Here is a 27,582-nt window from a genome sequence, read left to right as displayed (position 1 = left end):
AAATAATGCAAATTCACTTTTTAGTAGAAACTTGCCATATTTCATATCCAAGAGGTGATGGTAGAGGACAGTATTTACTGCTAATCTAGTTTTCTCTAAGCTAAGAGCCCGTCAAAGAGCTTCATAACGCTTTTCTAACTTTGTACTTATCAACATATTTGGTCAAGTGTATTGCAAAACTTGGATAAAGTTTAAAGGATGTGATGGCTTCTATTTTGTCTATCCAGATTACAGTTAAACTACCTCTAATAAACAAAAAGCTTTTGAATACTCACACGTATCATTTCCCATTATCACTCCAGAATCTGTAAATGGCTTGAAATTAGTCTAACCCAAAACCATATCGCAAACATCCACTAAAACTATTTGCAAAGTGCAACTATTTGCAACATAAAAAAGTAGCTGCCAGCCAAATCAAACAGCACTTTCTCATTAATCTATTTCTAAAGGGCATCAGAGGTAATTTGCTAAATGTGGCACTGTATCTACTGCAAAAATAACAAAAGAAGCTTTGCTGCTATAGTCCAAATCATAATATTTAGCTAACAGAATGCAAATACTAGTATTCAGACCCTTAAAATGACAGCAACAGAGGATACACAAAGCAATGATTCTACAGGTACAGAGCAAGGGGGAAGGGGTTGTCAGTGCAACTGGGGTACCTGCACATATTCTAGCTATGTAGAATATTTCTTGTACCTTGGATGTTACAATGGATTAGAATCATTGCTGCAGATTTTGGGTACATCATGATAACATTAGCGAATTCCACAAATTTTAGGAATTTTAAACACTGCATTTTTAAGTAAATCTGAGACTTGGCAATACTTGACAAAACCAGGCAATCTTCATAGTACTTACATCTGGCTTGCGTTATTGGTTCTTCTATTTTGGCTTTAATATAATAAAAGCTGTACGATGGTAATACCAATGCCAAACTGCAATAGAAACGAGACAAGTATAAACAAAAAATGAAGATATTTAATGGAGAATCCTTATGTTATTTAAGCTGTTTTCTAATTTCAGCTTGTATATGTTTTGAAAGCAATTAACTTTGGAAGCTGCATCACTGTGAGATGAGACAGTCACACAGTGGTACACTAGCCCCATATTTTCTAATAGATACAAGTAGGTTCATGCCAGTCTTGAAGTTTCCAGTGTTTATTTTCATTCCTGTTTATGCATTTAGGCATAAATGCACTTCTTTATTGGTAAGTAAGGAATTTCCTTTCATGGATACATTACTCCAACTAGTAAACCACGTGATTTCTTCTATCTTCATCTAACACTTTTGGCATCACAATATTACACATGTCAAAGTGGTCATTAACTGTAAAAAACAGCACATAGAATTGCACTGACGTGCAAGCAACATACAATGCCTGATTGTGCTGTTACTCGTAAGACAGCTACTGGTATATATTATGAAATATATCTTGCAGTACTTGTATCCACACTAACTTCAAGAAGCAAAAAGGTTTTCCTGAATGATGCAGTCACCGCTAATAACCTTTGAACAGCACTGCATAACAACGTTTTAAGATTTGCAATGCTTTTAACAATATAACTCCTTTTAGTTTATATATATATATATATATATATATATAAATATATATATGCATTTACAAATTATATTTACAAATTCTTTTCACCACTACATTCAACACACATATATGAAAGGTTAGCTCTAAAAAGGTAGGTGAAGGGCAGCAGGTACAAATCATTATCAGAGATGTATCATCATCTCCCACATCACATTCTTAATATTTGCACTCAGTTTTCATGAATATAAAACTGCAATGGGTTCTAATGGATAGCTACAGGAATTAACACTAAAACAAGTTGCACAACTGGGCCATAAATGAGATGACCTTTAACAATACATTTGCCATTTAAACAGAATGTAAATGAGATTGCTGAATATTTAGTGATAGCCTTCTACCAATTCTCCTCTGGGGAAATCAGTACCAGTTTACCTGTAGTTAATAGTTATTGCTAACAGAAATTGCTAATTAAAATCTATAATTTTATATTTAATGGGCTTCCTGCAATGTGATTTCATGGATTTATTGCTGCATCTCATGCCAGGAAGCTCAGTAAGAACTAAGAAGTTATGGTAATCAAATGCATTTCTTTACTGATTGCTAGATAGGATACCACGATTACAAAAACAAACTTTTTTTCTTACTGAATATAAAGACAGAAGCAATTCAGAATAAAAAACAGGACTCTGAATAAAATATAAAGTCCTACATTTGCATTCACTTGTTCAAACTAATTTTGTTTGGTCTTGCATACAAATTAATGTTTGCACTCTCACTGGTTGTATGTCTGTACATCAGCAAAGAGAAGCTGGCTCGACTGAGGGCTACTGTGACTACCACAAAAAAAAAACTTTACTTCTGTAAAACACTATTTATGTATAGCAATAAAAATCCTTGTTTTCAATTCTGCATTATGCATCTAAATTACTACAGCGACAGTGACTTTTTTAATGACAACGTGCTCAGATTGGCAAGGTCCTGCAACCTAATTTGGACACTGAGGATGACAGAAAGTAGACTCAGTTTTACTACCATGTAGAGTTATGTAGTTTTGAGCTAGAGGAGTTTAACTTTTCTGGGACTTGGCAAACATTTATTTCTTCTGGATGATATCAACTTGCCACTTTCCTTCTAATATCACAGACTTGTGTGGTTAAAAAAAAAAAGCTTGAAATAATGTATAGTGCAGTACTTTATTCAAGCGGGGTATGCCTTTCACCATTACTTCATTTGTTCTTGCTGCCATTCACCACATGATTTTTATATACAAAGCAATACCAGTGCTGGTTAGTTAAAACTCATCACAATTAGATACAAATTTCAGAGGAGGGATCTAAGAGAAAGTGTAAAATTAAGAAATAAATTATACTGTGATAAAGCAGGAGAAAAACTAAGATTCTTAACATGAATCATACAGTCCTCCTGTCTGCCTGCTGCAATACATTAGCAGTAATTCTGAGCAGCTGGATGAAGGCTGAGGGTTGGTCCCGAGACAGAGCAACAATTCTGAGCAATAAAGGTTTAAAGAAACCCAGGGAAACCTGCAGGCCTCAAGGCAAGATGATCTGATTTACTCATTGCCTTCCTGCCTTAGCTAGCATAGCAAATGTAACACTAAAAATGTTAACTAAAATAAACCAAAAGGATCTTTAATTAAACAAAAGAAGCCAGAGAAATCAGTTACCTGTAATCAGTGCCATTCACAGCAGTCCATGTATATGTTCTGTTTCCCTTATCAATATATCTCTACAAAGCAACATTGGTGAACAAAGAAATTAGTAACTCTCAAGCTTCAAAAAGCACACCCTTTTCTTGAGCAATAGAGTGTAAAATCCAGTACAAATCTGTCGAGATTTATTTATTAATTTAGATTTATTCATTATCTATTATTTCACTGAAAGCACGAGTTGAGCTGCAACTGCTTTTTTTAAACAATCACCAAAATTATATAATGCACAAGAATGATCTGCAATTTTTTATTCAATATTAAAAAAATCTCATATACAAATTTAAATAAAACCAGACATAAATATGAGCTATTATTTTCCCTTTTACATTTGTTAGCCCAGCCTACACAAACCTTTTCCTTTTTGCTTTGAATTGGATAAAGGACGTTATCTTTCCAGATTGTTTTGCAGTTAAACAACAACAAACTCACTTATAAATGTAAGCCTTTCTAAGCAACTTTTTCACAACATGCCTGTCCTTTCTACATTGCAGTACAAGTGACTAAACGTACATTTGACTCTCATCTGTAGGCATAGCCAGACAGTCCTGATTGTATAAGCATTTATCCCCATGCTAAACTTTCACATGCTACTAGTGTCATTAGGAGGATCTTCAGTTCGGGTAAAATCATCATGGAAATAAGTGTTTATTTTTAAATAATTTAATACATTAAGATACATTTTACCACTCATTTCCTTTTGGTGTAAAAAATGACAAGACAGATCCAGTTGCACAGATTCCCATTGATTTAATCATTATTAACGAACCCAGCTGAAACAGTTTTACTTGGTTTTCTAAGTTGAAAATTACTGGTTTATGCCAGCTGTGGTATATTATTATTTTACAGTCAAAGATTTCTAGGCATGCCTGAAATAAAGTCTGTGCAGCTGCTGCACTGCAACACTACAAATAACAGTGAAAGGCACCACAGGTATATGTCTACGGTCTTTCTTTCCCTGTGCTAAAATAAAAATGTAAAAATGACCATGGTTATGAAGAAAAGATGTCTTTTTAGGACACTTACGATTTGCTACCCTTTCTCTACCTGGCTGCTCTTTTTTCAGCCCAGCAAGATAGGTGTAAATAATTTGATAGTCATTTTGAAAAAAAAAAAAAGCTTGTATGAGTGGCTAATGTTCTAATATATTTTCTATTTAAGGTAGAGAGAGGGCTGAGCAGATTCCCATCCAAGCCTCTTTATATTTAATAACACAGCTATAACTTTATGATTACATTTTTGCAAGAGCAAGCAGGCATTTGAGCACTGGTGGCCGCCCCAAACCAGGCACAGTGCCACGGTTTTTAGTGCTAGCGCAGCGGACGTGGGGAAGGCAGCGGCCCATGTGCGGAGGCACGAACAGAAGAGCTGGGCTTGGGTCAAACCCTGTCTTTATAAGCACTAGGAGCAAGCTTGAAACCAAACCGGCCCAAACCTGACTTCAAAGACAACCCAGCAGATCACACATCCTCCTACGTCTGCTCCCATTTACCTTCACCTGTGTTGTTACTGAGCCGTCTCGCACCATCTCACCCTCAGGTGGTCACTACCAAAGAGCAGCACTACATACGTTACTACGGTTTTTGAGACCTGTCGCTACCGCCCACCCCGGCTGCCTGAGTGCGGCAATGCTTTCACTTCTACCGCATCTCCGCTGATGCCTGCCAAGCCCCCGAGGCCTCAGGAGACTTCAGCACATCCCACTCCTGTTTGCTAGGAGCCCCATCTCTGTGTGGTCATCACCCAGGGTACCGCTTGGGCCAGCTACAGTAACAAGGGAAAGCAGTGCAAACTTAATCTAGAAAGCAAAACAAAAAGGACATTAATTTCAAGCCCTAAGACTGCAACTGACAGCTCAGAGCAATTGACCACCTCAGCCCTTTTTATAAGCAAATATACGAAGTCACCAAGTCCTTAGTATGCATGGTCCACGGTCTGAGAAGCGCTACTCTGGCTCTGGCAGCCCAGAGCTGGGAGGTGCTGGAGCTTGAAGCCACCACCAGTGGCAGCAGTCCCTGGCTGCTCCCTCCTTCTCTCACACGGCTCAGAGCAGGGGGAGAAATCTGAGGCCAGAGCGTGAGGGAAGGTGAGGGATAATTTCCCTTTCACCTTTGACTGCGTACTTTAAACTTCTGGGAAGAAGAGACTTGAGAGTATCTATTTAAATACATTTCAATGAGATCACAAGGCTCTGCAGATACAAGGACTGTCCCTTATGGGTGTGCTTTGCACCTGGCCCACGTAAGCATGTAAGTAAGGTTTGAGACTTCTCTGCCTTCATGGGAGTTAAGTGCATTTCCCTCAATAGAGGCTGAGGTAAGAAAGGACGACTCTGCTGCCTACATGGTTACATGATCATCATCATCATCATCACATTTTAGCTAAAATCATCTGCAGTCATATTTCTCTGCTCCCACCAAAGTTGAGGCTAGACAGTCTAAGTTCTGCAATTTCAGAATGGAGATATGAGAAGATACATAGCACACAATACGAGGCCCCTCTTTAGACTGACTGTCTGGTGCGGGATGATGAGGCAATAACTCCTGCAGATGCAGACTTCATGCACACCACCAGCCTCTCAGTGTCCATGGAATCTCAACGACTCTGCAAAATGATAATGCATGGCATAACTCCACAGCAGCATTTCTGCAACAAAGTCCCAACCCTGTTAGCAGGGAGCAGACTGGTGTATCAATTTTATCAGTCTTCCACATACGTGAAGAAGCATGGCAAGTAAAGCCGCTGATATCCTCAACAACACCCACAACTTAGCGATGAAAGATGGCTCTAATGGATTTGCTCAGTTGTGAAGATCTTGAGCATGGCTTTCTATGCGTCGCAGCACTCCTTTCAATTCCACTCTCATCACCTGCATGCTTAATCAAACTCAGCGTGGACACTGAGAGGCTGAAGGATGGTCACGAGATGTGCATAGCCACTCAGGTGACGTAAGCATATTCCCAAAGGTCTGTGGTGGAAGCTAGCGACCATGAATTTGATATTTCCAAACCACAGCATGGATGAATTGACATGAGGTATGTTTCAGAAAATTCATCTTCATTTTCAGCCTTACCTATCAAAGATAACATGAACATTGTCATTGATTTCCACCCCTCAAAGTAAGTGATTTTCTATTGCATTTAATACAAAAATAGAGTACGGTCATTTTTTTAAAATTATTTTTTTGGTACCAAAATGAGAATAAGTATGTATGCAAAACTGATTCAGACGACTGGTAATAGGAGCTGCTCAGTATTGGGGTAACATGGTGCAATCTGGCCAAGATTTAAAGTACAGTTTAAGGGTCACTGCCATCTAACAGATGTTGAATGGAACGTAAGTACTAAATTCATCTTTTTTAACAGAATTAAAAACCCTCTGAAGACTTATTTTGACTTCCTATTAATTTAACTCAGTTAGATTCTGTAGCATATGCCTTGTGTGAAAAAAAAAAAAAAAAATTGTGGACACTTCTGCCATTTAACTATAAACACAGCAGAACTGTTGGAGACAGCAAGGTTACCGGAGACCAACAGGGCAGCTAATACTTCACATGAAAAATTAATTGCACGCACTCTAACAACTCTGCTCGGTACTATTACAATGTGCATTTATACCTAAAGGTTGTGTATTGTTTGTTTGATGTTTATTTTTTACGTTCTCTTCATGTTTCTTCTGATAAGGCTATTCAAGCTACTTAACCTTCAGAAGGCAGCAACCTCAGAAGGCTGTTGTGGAACTGTACCAGTGGGGCAGACTCTGGCCATAACTTCTCCACATCAATCACTTTTTTTGGGGGACCTTTTAATAAGAGCATATATGAAAGGGTCCATATCAAATTTGAGTATTTTCTATTGCTAGGAAGCATCTTTGCCTTATTAGAGCAAACCAGAACCAACCTTTATCCGAAATGAAGATTTTGGAAAAGGAAATTAAAGCAATCAAATAAGTTATTTAGAAAACACAAGTACACAATATAACTGTAAGATTAATTTGCTCATCCCAAATAGTCTTCATTTACAGATTACAAATGCTATAATAAATTTTTTCACACTAATTTCTTCCCATGCAACCAAAACGTAAACTAACAATCCCATCCTCATCCACCTCTTTAAGCAAATTAATTATTTTGTTTTGGGATTCATGTAAAGAACTGGGCTGTGTCTGCTTCTTGGGGAACAGAATGTAAGACCTCATCAACAGCTGCCTGATTAACGATGAACTAAAGAAAGTGAGAAACAAAACAACCTCTCTCTTAATAAATACACAATTCTATTTACTATAAAGAAGCACAAAGAGGAAATCTAGGGGAAAAAAATAAATGGCATTACAAAATGAATATCTTTGCACTCTTTTCACTACTTCACATTATTTTTCTATTTCTGTTTTTTCCTATAAGTGAGATAGCTGGGACTTGGGACCCATCTCACCTCATCTTGGGACTTGACCAATGTTTCAAATGTTTTTTCTCCACTTTCTCCATCTATCATTTTTTTCCGAATCTATAGGCAAGAACAACAACAAAAAAACAGAAGCAAGTAAAAACATTAGAACTATAATATAGGACTATATATCTATAGCTCTATGTATAGAACTATGTTTGTATAGCATTTCTAGTGCTTCCCAGCACATCTGTGTCATTTAGCCACAGTCTGTTGTAACTGAGAAAAAAAACATAGGAAATCACATTGCTGTCAACATTTTATATAACTTTATTTCTCAGTTCTTTTTTCTCACTACAATAATAACTTTGCATTAATAAGAGATAGGAAAAATAATCTTTAAGTATTGCAGGCAATATATCGATATCCTATTTAAGAGTTACCTGTTTTGAAAAGTTTTATAAAACAAAACAAACCATGAATCCTCACTTAGTAAAGTAAATCACTACTTATTATTTAAATAGCACCTACGATATCTTTCAAACCGAGAGGAATAAAACCCACTGTCTTTGCCAAAGAAGAACACTGGGACTCAAACTATTTAGAAAATTTTCATTATAACTTCATCTCTCTATATAAACTCACGATCTTGAACAACTTAAATGTAAAGTTTATAATGAAGTAGATTCCCATTCAGAACCTAGAACATTTGTCACTTTTCAGTTATTATGCAGTGAAATAATACATGCAGCAGCAGCAGCTAAGTAACCAGCTCGTCTCACCTCCACTTTAATATCATTTTCCAACTCAGCATCTAGAAAATCCAGTGTAACAGGCTCCTGGGATTTAGGGTTCTGAAGCAGAAGATATTAAACGATCAAATAATAAACACGGCATATTGTAACATTACAAATAGGTTGCTGGAAGTCATTCTAATCCCCTCATTTCAAAGTAAGCTATTTAAACAGGCTTACTTACCCTTCCACCTTTAATCCCTTACAGCGTAATGAATTACTAGTGGCCCTTTCTCATTTATTTCATTTTGTTGACTAGAGAGGGTAATTGGGCAAACGAAAGTTAGATTAACACCAAGGGCGAGTGTCTGCTCACAGTCTGTCACAGGCGATGCTGGTGTCGGGAAGCGGCTGCTTTCTCACAAACCGTGAGGGTGGGAGAAAAAGCGCCAGGAAGCATCGGATACCGAATCACCGTGCCCCCGAGATGGGAGGAGAGGTAGAGCGAGCTGTCCGGCCAGCCTGCACCCTACTGCAATTTTGCCTAAAGCAGACTGCACGCTTGCTCTTACGATGCCTGACTGAACTGGGGTTCAGGATTTAAAGAGGCAGCCATTATAATAAGGGATTTGTTCGTTATAACAAGCTAAAAATAACGTTTGTGGTCAGCGGACTGCTCCAGGACTGCCCGGAGCACCTCCGAGTTTTGAACGCTTTGCTCGCTCGGGTGAAGAGACGGAGACCCCACGGGCTCTGCTCCCCGCAGCTGCGTTGCACAAAGCCGTCTTCCCCAGGCGTCTTTGGGAGCTTGACTCACTTCTTTTTTTTTTAAGTAATTTTGGCTAAGCCCCATTGACTTCGTATTGTGACCATATTTTGCTAACTGTTCTTAACTGTGGTGTAAAAATCTTCAATCCTCCTCATTCAATAGTTATTTAATGGATCCATGCAATGAAAGATTTTAAGAAAGAGCAGTATGGGAGTCTATTATTTTAACTACTGAAGTGTGTTTAGAATAGAAGAGGAGCAAAATCCAGGTTCATTGCTTTATTCTCTATGAAAATAATTTGCTTTGGGTAACAGGACAGGTGATGTATGACAGGATTTCAAGGCCTAGTTTTATCGGAAACTAAGCACTGGTTTTGGTATGATTAGCAACACAAACATTGTTAGTGGCTGACACTGTTCTTTCAGAACTACTGCAATTTGTGATAAGGGCATCTTTTAGGGGAGGGATTTCAGAGATTCAGCTATGAAAACGCACTTACTGATGGGACTGAAATCCCTTCCTTCAAAACCATGGCTGTATTCTTTTTATCCCAATAGACTACAGGCATTAGGGTTAGACAAGATACTTTGGCAATGGTTGCATGACAAATATACATGCGGCTATTCTACGAAACAATACGGAGCAGGACACTCCTTTAATCACCACTTTACATATTTATCATGTCCTGAATAGCTGGTGAAAGATGCCTTCAGGTAATAGGCCATGTTTACAAGACTTTACTATAGGATAGTGTAAAAAGATACAAGATTATTCCTTTATTTTTTGAGGAGTAAAAGTGCCCTTTACTGAATATACGGAAATATTCATTTTCTTAGCAAATAAGAGTTATCACCTACTAAGAGAAAAGAGAAAAAAATTATTTTCAGAGGGAAAACATGCCCTAGAAATACTTCAAATAGAAGATTCTAGCTTTTTTTTTTCTGTCTACTGATAACTACAAAGGAATTTGTATGTTCTTATTTATATAGGATAGAAAAACTAGTCACTTTAACATCTTAACACTAAGATATATACCGTAAAAATTCAATGCAATTTATCTTTTGTAATTCAGTGCTTTTTTTTTCCCCCCAGCAAAACCATACTCTTAAAATAAATAGCTAAAGGCTAAAATGTAAAAATAATTAAAAAATACATTTTCTTACATGCAATGGATAATGAATAGCATGGTCAAACCCAAACAGCATGCATGAAGGCATTGCCATGGCAGAGGTGGCATTTGTGAAGTTCACATTCCATTCCAACACACAAAGGAACAGAGAAGAAAAGAAATGGTAATAAAAAGAAAAAAAAAAAGCCATCACATCAAATCAAGGTCAAATATTTATTTCAAATGATAACCTGGGCTAGCCATAGTTAAGGAGTCCCAAAGACAAAATAGTCAACTTTAACAGTCTGTCAAAATTCAAGTACACAATAACTGATTCTTGTATTTTACTTTCAGACTTAATTTATACCACCACACGTTCTTTACTTATTAATGCTTTTTTATAGATGAGGAAACTAAGTATAAACAGACAGATTATGTGATGTGCCTGAGGCACAACAAAATCTGTTAGAGCTTCGAATAGAAAACTTAATTCCTAGCCCCGTAGTTTAAAGGGAAGACTATTTTTCCCCCACCACAATTTTTCTCCTAAGAATGTGTATTTACCAGTATTTGGGCTCCGTAATTTTCTCTTCCTAGGTTGCCATTTTGTGGGATTTATTCCAAGCCATGAAGAAGCAAACTCATTGCTCAGTTTGCCCTTCTCTTTATCCAGTCATGTACACAGCATGACTAACATAAGCACACCACCACCACGTTTACCAGCACAATTTAATCAAACAAAAGTAAATCACTAGCAAATGAAGCATGCAAATAAAAGGAGCGCGATCCATTTCTAGCACAAGTAAAGGCAAAGATCTATTACTTCAATGACAAATCAAGAAGGAAACAAAGAAAGAAAGAACTGGTGCAGCAACATAAAAATAAGTTCATCAAAATGTCATGACTGCGTGCTTTTGGGAGGCCAGTATTCTCACAAGCGCCATGGAAGGCATCTCCCTTCCTTGCTGCGAGTTGCAGGAGCCTAGCTCTTATTCACACCTGGCATGTTAATGAAGATATGGGCCAGCAGGCTTTTTTAATACATGACAGTAATGTCTGATTGGGCTGATTTGAGAAAGCGGCAAAACCCCGGGTGCTGCAGGGAGGCTGGAGAGCAGCCCCAGGAGCAGACAAGAGCCCAGCGCGTCTCGAGAACTGCACAGCCCCTGGGCACACCGCACGGCCAAACTACGCAGCAGCACCCCGGGGGCCAGGCGTGCTTAGAAAACTGAGATTTGTGTGTGAAAAATTAATCTAGTCCAGAGATGCAGGTGCAGCGTGAATACAGCAGCTGGACTCAGCAAAATCACTGACTTGAAGGAGATCAGGACTTCACACCATATTTTAACTGGTGTTGCTATGCAAGCCACCGGCTTTTGCATTTGAACACCCTGCAATATATTCCCATATGTGTGATATATTAACACGGTGTACTGTATTTAATTTTGTTACTTTCTTATTTTGCTATTTACACAGCTAATCTATTCCTGTAATGATTTTCCTGTTTTCAGTAAGTGTTTTCTGCTCAGGGACTGCATTACATAAATGTTATTAATTGCCTTTTCCCTGCTGGGGTAGATAGCAGTTAATCCTCAATGGAGCTGGGCTTGCTAATCAGAGAAACCTGTTGTAAATAACAGATGAAACATACGCTTCGACTGCCACAGAAAAGACTGAACAGCTCATTCAAATACTATAATGTTATACAGCATACACTGTACAATAACACTTGGTAATAAGGTCGTAAGAATGATCTTCTGGACTTTGGGTTTACGCAAGCAAAGCTAGCACAAGTAGTCTCTTTTTTTTTCCAGTCTTCAAACTCTTCTCAAAATCTGAAGAATAATTTTTACAGCGCAGTTCTAATTAGAACCTATTAGTAAAGCACCATAATTTAATGGAACGCCCTTCACTATCGCCAATAATATGTTTTTGATTATTTCAATGAGGAAGGATGCAAGCTTCATGCTTTGGAAGCTGTTTGTCAGAGTAAACAGTTCTCTAGTTAGATTTCTCCTAGTAAGCAGGGCAGAAGCTTTCTAATTGTATTTCCAGATCTATGCACTCTAATGCACTAATCACCTCCATCCAAAGTTACCTGCACATTGGGTCTCCTTTTTCTCAAATTAACTTTTGGTATGCCCACACCAATATGCTGAAGTAACAAAAAAGCAGTAATTTATATCTTTATACTATTAGTAAACAGCCCGCTTATAGAACCGAAGTCTTCCCTTAACTTCTATAACGTCCAGCGTGCACTTTCCTGGAAGCAGAGACTAGCTCGTTTTGACCAAGAGTTTGAGCTCTTTGTCAGAGTTACACGTTTTGTCTAGGCAAACAGAAAACAGGCATATGCAAAACAACGTCAGTGAAGTTAGCAGAGCTCTTCATCCCACATGTTCTGCCAGAATTATAATACAGAAAAAGAAGAGCGTCACTTTTTGTTGACTGTTATTTCTGTTCTTAAAACTAGCTCTCTCCTTAGTTTTCTTTTAAAAACATAAACCTCAAGACAAAATAGGGGACCCTACTGAAGGCAGCTGGACTTTTATAGTCAATAACAAAAGGATTTGAATCAGAACCACAATGAAAAAGAAGCAAACGATGTCAATCTTTAGAACAGATCCAGAAATTGAACTATCTGCTATTTTCAAATCCTATCTAAAACCAATCTTGTTAACGCATGCTCGGTGCAAGCTAACTCCACTCATTTCCGTGACTACATGTATTTGGTGGGATATCCATCTGCTCTGTCTCAGGACAATGAGAAAACATACGCTCACACACACATACAAAATCGACAGAAAAATGTAAAATTAAATATTTATCTTAAAAGGAAATATAACTAATCCACCACTATAACCAACCTGAAAAAAAGGCTTAGTTTAAGTAAGTAGTTTAAAATTATATTAAATTGAAAGTTTAAAAGAGGCTTCCTATGTTACGCTTTGATGTAGTTGTCATGCACAAATAAGAACACGATAGGAAAATTCTTAACGTTTTTCATCCAATTTTGAACCTGCCTTTTGTTAAATTTTGTCAGTTGTGTAACCAACTTAACAAGCTCTGAGTTTCAAGGGGCTTTTTTGTGAGATGATACTGCAAGACAATTTCTCAAAATGGTGAGTGTGTTGAACCAGTTTTGATTTCAGGTGACAGATTTATGAAGGAAAGCAGAAGGCATTGAGAAGAAGGAACTATTGGCAGTTTGATACATCCTCACCTCTTCAAAGGTAAAGACGTAGTTATGTTTTAGTTTACATCTATTGAAAAATTGCTGGTAAAGAGGGTTAAGATATTGTTAGTTAATATGTTAACAGCTACCAGGAGAATCAACTAAAATTAATATGACATGTTAAAGAAAGTCCATGAGTTCTAAATACGTCTGTCTTTGTAGTGTACCTTAGTTTTAAATCGTAGCTCTTGTATCAGTCTGAATAGCATGCACCACCCCAAACAAACTGGGAGTGAAAAAGTCTAGTCTGTGTAACTGTTAATAACAACAATAACAATAATAATAATGCATATGATTTAACATTACATTTAGACATTATTCTAAGACATAAAACATAATATATCACGTATAAAATATCCTTTATTAAACATATTCCAAATCAAACATTAGAAAAGTATTTGAAGGCATCTCTGGACTTCTAAACCCTTTTAAATAAAAAAGCACACAGAGAAATTGCGGCACATGGTCTCCTAATAGGCCATCTCAGTCTTTGCCTAGATTTAGCTGGGGCAAGCCGAGTTCTTTATTCTCTCAGGTTATTAGCTCACACTGCAGAATAACAGCATGTGTGAGATTAACAGAGCCCATATCCATCAGCTATTCATGTGACTGTGCCTAAAATAAGACTACTATATTGCTTCGTTTTGTATTTCTTCTGTTAGCAAAGGCTCTTTTCGTTGTCATATGAGGAAAAGGTAACTAAACCACTCTCCATCCTCTAATTCCCTAATAAGTCAATAATGACGCAATTATTAGTTTGAAAATAACTCAGCAAGCTACATCACCAAATCAAAACTTCTACTTTTCTTAACATATTTTCAAGACCTAATGCAAAATTTGCAAAACCTGAAGTGCCTGTAAATTATGAAACCTATATAAATCTGTACATAATATATATAATCAAGAAGCTTATATAAAATCTTTCTTTTCCTTTATTCTTCTTTTTAAAAGGGTACTATTAAAACCAGTCAAATGGGCTAAATACAGACAAAACTGAATTATTATTTCATCAATAGTTAGGACTGAATACTTTCACTTCTTCAAAAGCACCTTTTTTCACCCCCTTTGTTACACACTTGGGAAAAGATTTCAAACATATTCATTGCTTCACTAGCAAACTAATTCACGGGACATATTCATAAAGTTGACTTTCCCTACAGTATGTATCTACAGTGTGTAGATGAATTCATCATTTCTATCTCTGCCTGTCTATCACAGTTAACGATGACGAAGTACTGAAAAGGGGGATCTGCTATCCCTCTTGCAGCTATGGTAAGGTTTTCTGACGAAGGAACAAGAGAGGACAGTTGCACTGCCAAGAGGTCAACGATTCACTGCCAGAAACTTTCTCTCTTACAGAATGGTGCATTTATACACCTTGGACTCCCTGAGGGACAACTTGCTGAAAGTATGGGATTAAAATAAAAGTATTTTGCAATATTCTGCTAAATAGAAAATGGGTTGATATGGAGAAACCCTCAGCTAAAACTGATGTTAAGGTTCTGATTTGGGAAAAAAATGGCATCCATTCATGTTGAAAAATCTCATAAAAGCCTAGGAGATAACTTGCACAAGGAGATACGTTGTAGGGATTGTGGCAGTGAACTTCGGGAAACACTGCATCCTAATCAGATCTAGATACACACTTCACAGCTGAAACACCTTTCTCAAGTAGAACTGCTAAAAACCTAGCATTCTAGGACACTGGGTTCTCAGCTAGATCCACCCAGCTCTGCAGCCCAGGTTTCTGCTCTGTTAAACAGAAAATAAGTGAAAAGACAAGTAAACTAGTCTTTGTCTGCCTCTGATTACTGAAGTTTTGTCAGTATGAAAGTTCCAATTTCTGAAAAGAGACAGCATCACAAAATGAACATGTTCACTACCAAACTCCTCAGTTTGTCTCCAGTGTATCTGGTAACATACCACAGGACTTACTTCAGAATGATACTGCAGCTATCCCTAGTTGTTTTCCTGTGAATATATCTATTAATCTGCATATTTCACACACACACACACACACACACACATATATATACGCGTGTTTGTGTGAAATATACACTTTTCTTATTTTATTTATAACCAAATTCCACAGGACCCAAACATGCAACATTCTTGCCACCCCCACAACCTAGAACTGGCACTTTAGGCAGAGCTTAGATGTTTCTGTTATTTCTGACAATATCCCCACGCAATAGTGGCTTAAATTAGAAGGTTTTTCATACCTTTGGTTGGAGATTTGGATGAAGTAGCACATACCCATTAGGGTCAATTGCAAAATAGTATCCATTTGGGCAAAGCTGAAAAAAAGGAGGATTGTTTAGCATTATGCAGCTCTTAGTAATAAAGAAAGATTATAAAGTTGTTTTCCAACAATGGTCGGAATGTGGAAAATAAACTGCCTCAGGCATTATGAAATATATGAGGTACTAATCTAGGAAATATATTATGAATGTTTATTCTTTTATAATCATAAACTCAGGCTGCAGGTCCTCTGGTCCCACCCTTTACTGAAAGCGGAGCTAACTTCAAAATTAGAGCTAACCTCAAAACTGGGCAAGGCTGCAAAAGGTGCACTTTGAATAGCTCCGAACATGGAGATTCCACAACCTCCCCGTGCAATCTGCCCCAGTGTTTGAGTGATTTGTGTTTTCACAACGATTTTTAATTCCTAATTTCCATTTGGAATTTCCCTTGACGCAACTATGTTGGTTGCCTCTTGTCCTTTGCTGTAAACTGCCAAGAAGAGTCTCGGTCCATCTTTCCTAGGTCATCATCTCCTCATCAGGTAGATGAGCAATGCAAAATTACATTCCTGCTTTTCTTTTCTTCTTCAGTCTGAATAAACCCTTCTTTCTCAGCTTCTTTTGCATGTGCCCCTTAACCATCTCTCTGCTCTGGACTCTGTCCAGTATGCCAATACATTTCTTGTACTGGGGAGGTCAAAACTGGAATCAGTACCCCTGATGCTGTCTCACAGGCATGCAGTACACCCTTGGCCTCCTTTACTGCAAGCACATACTGCTGACCTATGTTCAATCTGTCCTCTGCCAGGACCCCTAGCTACTCTCCTGCCTTTCCCCTGCCTGTACTGCGGCATGGAATTACTCTGTCTTAGATGCCAGACTTTGCCTTTGCTTTTGGTGAGATTCATCATACTCCTTTGCTTCCTCAGCTGTTACTTTCCACAGCGATGGATATTTTCTTAGAAGTTCCCTAGCTGGATGCCGAACTATATAAAGCAATCCTGATGGGCAGTGCACAGACAGACATTTAAGAACCTTTCTGTAAGGAACTATCCTATATAAATAATAAGCACTATTATTATTAGCTGCCATGATTGTGTACGGTACACTGTGATAAGAACCAATTACTTGACGGCACAGCAGTGCCATAGGCTACAGGATGATAAATACTGTGGTACTGAGATGTGTGGCCCCAAGGGCTGCTGGAACATACCCCAGTGTAAAAGCTGGCTTTTACAGTACATCCTGATGGACAATTCACACAACAGCACAAGTACGGCTGGAGAGAAAACTGTTTAAAAATCTACAACAATGGAAAAGCATATGTGAAAAGAAGACTGGGGTTGTTTTGACTTGCACCCAGTCATTACTGTATGGCTTAAGAAAGAGCACGCAAAGAAATCACATAAAGGGAACCCACCAATAAAAGCAACTCACCGTAAACCGGGGTGTCAGCTTTTTAATATCCTCCAGAGAGACATCAACACCCATTACTCCAAGAATCAGCTGATTCTGGACAAGATTCCAAAATGTTAGAATACGTCTAACATATTTACAAGGCAGAATAACCGCAACAGCCAGTGAATCTTAATTTTGCCTTCATTGCTTCTATGCCAGATACCAGTGAAAAAGCTGTACCTTCACTTCTAGTCAAAAAGCTGTACCTTTACTTATCTGTCTCTTCTGAATATTTTGAATAATATCCAGAGTGATTCAAAATAATATTCAATATATTCAGGATTTAGTACAGAATATGCAAATGGTTTATCCAAGTGAATGTCATTTACTATGTTCATTACAACCTCTCTTAAGTAAAAGAAAGAGATGCTTGAATTTTAAGGTCTTTATTCTATCAAAACCTATAAACAAAATTATTTTCAGAGGGAAATATTCTGGAATGCTAACAGCAAGGAGCAATGGACATTAATTATAAGAGGCTCTATAAATGGTGGAGCAAATGGGCTGCAATGCTAATAAACTTATGTTGCTTTTCATGGAAGCAACAAATACAAGAACAAAACTAGCAAAAGTATAAGCAATGCACTAATATTGTTACTCTTAAACATACTGTTTGCCAAACTGCAGTAAAATAGCAGAACCCCATATAGTGCTACTACTGCACCCTCATGTTGAAGCACTTCACAACGGAGAACCCACAACAATAAACCTCTTTTGGCTATGGTATAATAATTCATTAAAAAAAAACAACAAAAAGAGACTACAATAATCATCAGCATTTGAAATGAGGAACTTGGGGACACGCTTCATGGGTACTTTCTTTTCCTATACAGCCAAGGAGGGCCAGTCATTTACATAATAGCACCCCAATGCTTCCTCCTTCACAGTAAAAAATGTTGGAACGTGCTTTGGAAGATGCATCGTGTAGCGTGCACCATAAAATTCAGGTAGAGACATAACAGGACAGATTCCTATTTTCCTCTGTTCCAGCTCCTCCTAGACTGAGGCTGTTTTACTGATCAGACAGCCGATTCAGTGAATTCCAGGCATTATCTTGTAGATAAGGTCATGAAAACCTTTTTTAAGAGGAACCTAAGAGAACTTTTCTGGAAGCAAATAAAAGAAATGGTACTGATCAAACTTGTATTTATTCATTCTGAGGCTAGGTAATATTTGAGAAATTGAATCAAAGAGTGTCTTGGCTAAACTTTTCCATTCTTTGCTTCTTAAGGCATAACCGTAATGTGTAAACACATTTGTATCCCAGGTTTCACTAAATTCATGTAATAGATTTAATAGATGACCTGAATGAACACGAATATCACGTGAAAGGTATAGGATTTTATTATATACTATAAAACATATTCCAAATCTGATTTTAAAAAAGCAGCATTCTGATTTTGCAAATATTTCTTTTGATTCCACATCAGATAGGAATAGGGATGGGGAATCGTATTTATTCAATACAATTTAATACAATTGTATTTATTTAATACTTACTTTAATACTTTACTACTCTGTACACAGAGTGATATTTTCTATAATCATTACAACCAATTCATTTGAAGTCCCAGATCATTGCCTTTTACCCTGAAATGTCATATCTTCAAAGACTGAATTTAAAAAGAATAAGTTTAGTTGGGCTTCCTTTGTTGGAAAGGCCTAAATAATATTATCATCCACTTCCCATCTACCGAGTGCTTAACGCAGTCCCGCTGCCACGAGGTCAGGCAGCCAGACCAGGGACGTCACACACTGGAACCCAGCGCTACGAAAAGGGTGAGCTGCATTTCCTTGTTCCCCGGCGGTTATCAAGTAACTAGGGATGACCCACGTGTTTCTGCTGTACAAAACAAGACGTAGAAAACTTTCTATGGAATTACACACTTCTCAAGAAGTACAGAATTAAATTTAATTCAAATAACCGAAATCATTTTTGCTCTAAGTAATAGCTTACTATTTTCCCATTTTGTTCTTTTGTTAGATTGAAGACAGGCAGAGTTCCAGTAATCACAAGGCCCAGCTCCTAGGAAATAATTACATACAAAGGGGGGAAAAAAGACTTTTTAGTTTAACAATAAATATTGAATTATAATATATTTAAACAATTCAAGGATTACTGTAGCCAAACTCTGGATTACAGTCTTGATTTTTAGATTTAAAAAAAAAGAAGACAATAATAATACTAATTCTATGTGTAGAAAGTTGAGATTACATTTTTCTGTGTACAAGCGTGAGTAAGAATAATAAATTGCTTTTTGGGATGGTGTGCAACAATTGAGGATATAATAGTTTAGTAAGGTCTAAATGTTATGAAAACACATTAACACTTATAGGTCTCGCTATACTAAAAATTCCAGTTAGCAGGAAAAAAAGGGAAAGCCAAACCAAACTTAAAGATAGTATACAGGAAGGTAACAGAATAATTAACGTAGAAAAATCCAATAGAAATATCATCACTACTTTCCAATGACTTGTATGTATGTCATCATGTCCAATACCAGCTCTGCAAAATTACATAGACTCCTCCTCTAGGCACCGCGATGAAGAATTTGAACGTATTTGGGAGGATATAAGAAATGAGATTCACTAACAGCGACAACACATACTGATAATCCGATCCAGAAAACCATTTGTTTAGATAGTCAGAAAAGATTTATTTTCCAGCCTAAATTGTCCATAGGCAGATTTCTACCTTTCTGGTGCTAATGTTTCTTTTTAACTTCAAAAATTCTTTTCCCGTATTGATGCTTATTCCTCTGACGTATTTTTAGTGAGGATTCGTATCACTCCTCTGCCTTTGTTTCATTAGAATAAAATCAGCTAAAATAATTTATTAATCCCTTTAATAAAATAAATTATCTATATTCCCATTCCAGTAGCACCCTGTTCTAGCTGTAATCCACCTTTCATGAACTTAAGGCTGCATATCAAATGAAAGGTGATGAGATCAGAGTTAGCAAGGTTACAGTGACCAAGGTGAAGACAAGGAGAAGTGCATTTTTTAGGAGAATAAGAAAAGGAAGAACTAGAGATGAAGCAGAAGAAACGATAAGGAAGGTTATTTAAGAGAAAGAGCATTAAAACGGTACATAAAGAAACAGGAGGGGTATAGGTGAGGGAGAGGAGGGACTTCCCCCGGCCAAAAAATCTGCAGTTAGAGGATAATCTGAAAACTCAAATTGTGAATAAATTATGAATAACTGGGAAAAAAACATATTTGAATATTATGGGATTGTCTGGCAGAAACTGAGCCCAGAACAACACCGTAATGAACGCCAAAGGAAAAGGGTGAGAAAAGAGACGTGAATTGCCAAAAACATATCAAATTATTAGATAGTTTTGAAAGACAGCCTCAAATGAGCATATCTTTTCAGGATTTCATAACCTGAACTTGAGCTTTAAATCAGGTTTTACGAAAAGTGAACGTCTCACGTAGGCTACATTAGAATGTGGCCTCGTGTAACACATTTTGCATTATTTTAGCCTTGGACCCGGTAAGATAAAAAGGATAGAAGAAATTGCAGTGATTCACAAGCAAGAGAATGGCAAACCCTACAAGAAGTTGCTTTAGGGAATTTTAAGATAAAGACACATTGCTACAAATCAGTCCCAGTCACTGCTAAATCTAGTGATCAGAAAAGGCCCAAAAGTGGATTGCACCCACCTAGGCCTTCATATCTGTGATGAGAAAGTCCACCACTTTTAGCTTGTACCTCAGCTATTAGCTTGCGTTGGTCTTTGGTTAATAAACGTATTAGTAGAAAGAGCCTCTCTCTCTCTATGTATTCACACCCGTGTATATATAAATACTCACACACACACATACCTGACAAAGACACACAAAAGAAAAGCTTGGAAAAAAGACTTTGATTTAACCCACTGAAAATATAAAGCGACATAAGAGAAGAGTGCAGGTTATCACTCTCGTTTTGCTTAGTTAGCTAGATCTCTTTCTACCCCAGGCCACAGTATTAGCTTTGGCTTTAGAACAGGATATGTACAGAACATATGAACTTTCGTCATAACATCCTGTATGTTTCCAGTAAGAACCTCAACAGCAACCAAGAAAATGTGGTTAATGAACTTCTGGCCATTGAAATTCCAAAGAAAGAAAAATTGGTTCCTCTATGTCATGTTCTGCTCTATGCTGTGTTGATAAAACTTTTACAGTAATGCTGACAGGAAGAAGTGGGTTTTGACATGACATTAGATGACCATGTGAACTTGGATAAATACATGATTTCAGATGACCATTTTACAGCAATTTTTGCCTAGTTAGAAGTACTCAGAACAAGGTTACCTAAGGCAACAGTCTGGATTGCTGCTAATAATACTTGGCATTTCGTAGTTTCCTGAATATGTTTGTTTTACAAGACCGAAGTGATAAATTCAGCAGCAAAGAAAGTGCTTCTTCTATCTTTTTGTTTATTTCCATATTATATACAGTGTCCAATTAAAGCAATCTTTACCTTAAGCAATCAAGTAATTGCAATAACTATGATACTTTAAAGATCTCAGTATCTAAGTACAAAATCTGTACAGACATCCAGTGTTATTGACAGATTTCATTTTGCCAGGTATGCTTTAAAAAAGAAAAAAAAAGAAAAAAAGAAAAAGAAAAGAAAAAAGAAAAAAGAAAAAGAAAAGAAAAAAGAAAAAAGAAAAAGAAAAGAAAAAAGAAAAAAGAAAAAGAAAAGAAAAAAGGAAACAAGAAAAAAAGAAAAAGAAAAGAAAAAAGAAAAAAGGAAACAAGAAAAAAAGAAAAAAAAGAAAAAGATCTCCCATTGCATAACTGATAATCTCTGCTGCAGCATGGGTAAAATCCTGGAAGAGTTTTATTTTTTCTTTTGTCAGTTTCAGGACAGCAGTGACCTACATTTAAAGATCTGTATATAGAATAAATTATGTCTCTCTGGTTAAGATTAAGGACATTTATGAGGATAACAGGTGAAGGCAAAGACCCGCATATTGGTATGAGCTGTTCAGAAAAGTTCCTTTACTGACATGTACAGATACTACAAATGCAAGAACATTACGTTAGGGATTGTAGGAAATTGAGTCTTCAGGACTATGGTTAATGGAAATCTATGGATAAATTCTTTATTTAATAAATATCTTCTTCTATATTTATATACCAAATACCAGCTTTACCATTTTGACAGTTCTTCTCGTTACAGACTTGCTATGCCTTTCACATACAAAGATTCTTACATTACCAGAGATAAATACGGATCGTACCAGAGCATCCAGATAGACATTTGTCCACTGGACCTGTTTGGCTTTCTCTCCAGCTAAAACCATTGGTCTTCCCAAAACATCCAGATATTCCTGTCAAAAGGTGTAATAAACTCATCAGAAGTAGTTATTAGATCAAAGTTCAGAAAAAGCATAAAAAACAAACACCAACGAAATGAATACAATGAAAAGAGAATTAACGTCAAAACTCAGCAGTAATATAATAATTCACCTAAATATATCTTTAAAATTGTACTTGCCAACAACTCAGCCTTCAGTTTGCAGTACCAATTGCCAAGGCAATTCCTGTATTTCAGTGTCAGTTTATCAGTGAAAAAGACCTTACAGATCTATAACCACTATTTTCTTTCCAAGGAGTGAGAATTAAAATTATTTCTGTTCAAAAACTAATTGCTAATAATGAAATTACAAATAAATCCTAGAACCTTCAACTCAAAAGAGAGAGCAGGCAGTGGAGGGTGAGTGGCTAACAGGTACATTTATCTCCTACAGCAGGAACTTGCACAACTCCTATTGACACAAAAACTTAAAAATTTTAAAACTGTCTAGTCCCTGCTTTCCTTTAGTCCCAGAGTATGGATAAAGCTGGTGATCTGCTGAGATATCAGAATTCTGGCTTGGTTTGTGAGGGGATGCCGTGAAACTGATTTCAGTCTTCAATTGTTCGTATCTGTCTTAACGCATTAGTAATATTTCCTGTTGCCAGACACTACCTGGAAGAGTGTAACGGACTTTTATTCAAGCCTAAATATGTTGTGCCAGAAATGTCATGCCTGGCCTTGGAAGGACACTGCTATGGTATTTCTTTGCTTTTCCGGACATCTCACTACATGGACGCTCAGACAATGAAAAAGAATATATGTTCATCTACACTGTCAGTTTGGATCACATCATATAATGCCAGGGTCCTGAGTCCTTAATTATCTACACTCATGTCTGCTAAATTGCTCCTGCATCCTTTCTGAAGGAGAACAACTGTGTCTCTCCCCAGACGGGCTGCATCAGCCCAGGAACCTCTCCAGTAAGCAGGATTGTGCCAGGTCCCTGTCTCTGCCCAGCCAAGTGCTCAGACATTATTTTTATGGTGCTATGCCCTCACACAGCCCTAGAGCCTTCTCCACTTAATACAACTCCCTGAGATAATATTACACAAAACACAAGAATGGCAGGAAGCAGCCTATGAATGTCTAAACATGTTATGAAAAATTATTAGAGAGCTTTATAAAAACCATTGAAGTGTCTCAGGATCAAAGTGGGATCATATAAGGCCAGGAGGAAAACGGAGCCCAAAATGCAGCCCTTATGGCAGACGAAGGAGCAGGTCCTGTGTGAGGTTTCCACAGTACGTTGGGACACCTGTGAGTGAGCAGCTCCCCAGGGCTGTGGGACAGGTATGGACCACACCAAGCACTATATGCTGTGTGAACGTGGTCAACCCGCTCTAGCAGGTGCCAACATGACCAGCACGCGTGCATGCACCGGCAAGACCAGTACGCAGGCAAGCCACTGTGGGCCAGCTGGATACCGGAACAGGGATCACACTGTACATCGACTCACTGCAACTACTGAAAAGAGAAAACAGATTAAAATACTTTTACAAAATAATTTCTCCTACGCAAAAGAACGCCTTCAATTTTTCTCCCTTCTTTATGTAGTGTACCTTAACATTTAATTGATTCAAACAGAGGTGAGTTGCAATGTATTTCAGAACAGAAATTACTCCGCTACTTTGTGTTACAACTGTTATCTATATTCTGCACACTTACCTGGGTGTTTATTCTTATTGCTCCAATGGAAGGAATTTCATAATAATATCCTAAAATTTAGAACAGAAATAATATAACATCATATGATGCTTGGCTCTTCATCTTGACGAAATTAATTTAGCTTGTAAATTCTACTTAAAATTTTATGAAAACTATAATGCATATGAACAGAAGTAGTTTTTTTTAGATGCTACAGCAACGCATGGCCACATATGTTGGGTCACCACGCCATAAAGGCTGGGCTAGTTATTCTTAAGCAATGACAGTGCATAACATGTTTCTTTGGATTTTTTTTTTTTTTTAAAGCTGAGAGAATGTACTGAATTGTACTCCTGAATTTGCAACCATATTTAATGGCCTTATCATAATACACTGTGACAGCAACATAATTATATGCTGAATGCATATAGGAATACAACTATACCTATATAGTCGGCCAAAATAGCGGAGCTCATAGCATAAAAATATAAGGCACCCTGTGAAAAGAATGAAACATTCTAACTGATATTTCTTCTATCAAAACATCAGAAATGTCTTCATTCAGCATTGATATTATTACATATGTGTCTGAACTAAAACTATTTCCCATATGTACCAAAAAGACTTGAAGCTCTGCTGCAACCAGCACTGAAAAGACAGGTATGAAGCGCTCCTGATCCTGGATCTGAGATCTAGTTTCAGACAACAGGAATTAGTAAGCCAAACCAGAAGGAAGTGGGGAGGAGTGGAGAGATAAAAGTGCTGAGGTTAATCACTTACTTTGCCTTAAACAATATGTGACTTGATTAAAAATTAAATGTTTTGATTAAGGAAAAGTTAAATAAAACTTTGCTTATTTGGATACGCAAACAATCACATTAACTTTGGAAAGTTTAACATGACCACTTAGCCATAATAACAAGATGGCCTACCTAGATGGTTATGCTTTAAGCCAGCTAGTCTTAACTTGTTTTAAAACAGCAGAGTTTACACACACGCTGTATTTTGAGATGCAGAGATTTTATTTAAAATGCCTTGTTCAAAACACAGCACTTTGATTTTCTATAATTATCTGACAATATAAGCTGCTGATCTTTTATGATCAAAACAGGCACTTCTCACACAATAAATTTAGAAGTCAAAATGAAAAATGGGCTTACAATGTCACTGAATGCAATTCATACCTATAAACAGAGTGGAAAAAAAGCCTTCTAGTCTTTCTACTTATCTTTTAATTTTTCCACATCCACTATTACTCTGCTGTAATGAAGCTGCAGTGTTTTCTGTATAGCATAGGTCAGCATACTGAAGAAATCAAGTAGATATTCAGGCTATTCACATACGATACGGACTCTTCTACACATTATCCTTCATTTGTCTTATCTTTACACCTCGTCTTCCCTGGCTGTCTTCATTTGCAAGGACCTTTGTAACCTCTCCTATCTCCCACCTCTTGCTTCTTACTTAATTTTTATACAAGTACTTTCACATTTTCAGTTAGTCCCAGAAACAGCTCTATCTAAAATGTTAAACAATATTGTCTAATCATTTCTCTCTTTTCTATTTTTCTGTATTTATTTCTTATCTCTTGTACCACAAATATGCTGTTCAAGGCAATATACGCTTTATATTCTGTGTTTTCCCAGACCTGTACCTCTTTCTCATACTCTTTCTAAATGCTTCTGTCCACATTTTTCCTGTAGAAAGTTTAAGAGAAAGTATTTCACTTCCTTGATTTCTCCTTTTTTTAAATATATTTTTTCTTCTTTTCCACATAAAGAAAGATATCAGGGCAAAAATCAAAAAATTAAGATGCTCCTAGAAGCTAAGAAACCGCAGTAAGAATAGTTTTGATAATTCCATCAAAAACTGAAAAAATATTGCAAGTCAGCTGGTCCCTTGTTAGTTTTGGAGGAAAATAACAAAAAATTCAAGCAGCCAACCAACCAATCAACCAAAAAAAAAAACCCCCTCTGTCCACATCCTTTAATATAAAATAGCTTTGCTTAATTTTTTTATCAATCATCAGCCAAGCATAATCTTAAAGAACTGCACAGTACCTTTATTTTCACAGGCCATCCATTGTATGGGCCCTTTGTCGTAATTATGTTGACCAACAGAAAATGTGAACACACGTACCTATGCAAATTGAAAAAAATAATGCATATAACTTTACTACACATCATTAATCAGCTGTTACTCTCAAGTTAATGATACTTTGATTTTTGATACATTTAAACAGTAAAATAACACTATAAAATTCCTGTTTTATATCACTATAACAGATACACCAGTATTGTGATATTTCATGAATTCCTATTGAATATTTTTATCTATGAAGTAGGAAAAATCACAGGAGGCACAGTCTTTGATAAATCTTTGATACTTTAAAGCTCTTACATTGGCTATTCTCTATGAAGCATTTAAAGAATTTTTTTAGGGTGTTAATTATAGCTTCAGGGTTTTATTAAATTGGTTGACTTAATCTTTTATTAGTGTTAGATGCAGAAATCAAAGCAATATAAGATAGGATTTTTCAGGTTATAAAATGATTTCAGGAAAAAAGGTATGAAATTGTCATATTCTACTGGAAACAAATTCTCCTTTCGCTCTGCTTCTAGTAAAACCACTAAACTAGATCAACCAAATTCTATGGAAGAACTTTCAGGTTTATGCTCCTGATATTTATTAAAGCATTATTATGTTCTACTTGTCAATGAAACCCCAATCTCTCTCTGTAACTGAGGGGTGACCTGGTTCCAGACGAATTCGCAAAATTCTATCAAAGTTTTTGATAGAAAATAGGGTTTTCAGGTGAAATTATTTTCCATGCGCTTTGTCTGAATTGAAAAAGAAAAATAAAACCAAAGAAACAGTAATTCTGTACAAATATTATGATTCCTATTGGACACAGAAACATCACAAATGTTATAATTCCGCCTCTGGCTGAATATTCTGCTCAGAAGCTGAACATTCCTGTAAAAGGTGAGAAAAATATTTTCCCTACCAGATTTAATGAGCTCATTACTATTATCATGTCCTTTATAAGAAATGGCCCAGGATCAAACTGCCTTTCCTTTTCAGGCATCTGTTTCTTTTTGAACCTTTAGCTTTACCACTTCACTTTACAAAATATAGATCACAGTACAAAATCACTGTGAATTCCTTTTTTTTGCAATTTGATGACTATTTTGAAAATTAAAACATACTGCACTTTATTTGCATACAGGCTATAGCTGAGCAATAAGTTAACGTTTTCTTTAAATAATATTCGCAATGAAAAGTTGCAGACCCTATTTGTGAACTGCTTACTGATTGCTGCTTAGTTTTTACATAGTCATTTATAGAATTTTTCATCATATTATTTAGCATGTGCTAA

General features: G+C 36.8%; 1 protein-coding gene across 3 annotated transcripts in view; it reads right to left on the bottom strand.

Moving 5' to 3' along the window:
* Window positions 1-27,582, bottom strand: part of CACNA2D1 (calcium voltage-gated channel auxiliary subunit alpha2delta 1) — a 424,104-nt gene that overhangs the window by 35,229 nt on the left and 361,293 nt on the right. For 2 of the 3 annotated variants that reach the window (XM_068922316.1, XM_068922406.1), the window contains exons 13-22: window positions 26,264-26,342; window positions 24,225-24,274; window positions 22,441-22,530; window positions 19,157-19,225; window positions 17,179-17,253; window positions 15,721-15,795; window positions 8,435-8,506; window positions 7,701-7,772; window positions 3,229-3,290; window positions 862-938 (exon numbers count right to left, since the gene is read on the bottom strand). In XM_068922316.1, the coding sequence (XP_068778417.1) occupies window positions 862-938; window positions 3,229-3,290; window positions 7,701-7,772; window positions 8,435-8,506; window positions 15,721-15,795; window positions 17,179-17,253; window positions 19,157-19,225; window positions 22,441-22,530; window positions 24,225-24,274; window positions 26,264-26,342 (721 nt within the window). The remainder of the gene's footprint in view (window positions 1-861; window positions 939-3,228; window positions 3,291-7,700; window positions 7,773-8,434; window positions 8,507-15,720; window positions 15,796-17,178; window positions 17,254-19,156; window positions 19,226-22,440; window positions 22,531-24,224; window positions 24,275-26,263; window positions 26,343-27,582) is intronic. The other variant, XM_068922480.1, reaches the window with a different exon arrangement.

This window comes from Struthio camelus, chromosome 1, assembly GCF_040807025.1.
Source record: "Struthio camelus isolate bStrCam1 chromosome 1, bStrCam1.hap1, whole genome shotgun sequence".
NCBI lineage: Eukaryota > Metazoa > Chordata > Aves > Struthioniformes > Struthionidae > Struthio > Struthio camelus.
The sequence above is the reverse complement of the archived record's forward strand: the minus strand, read 5'-3'. Positions and strand labels throughout refer to the sequence as shown.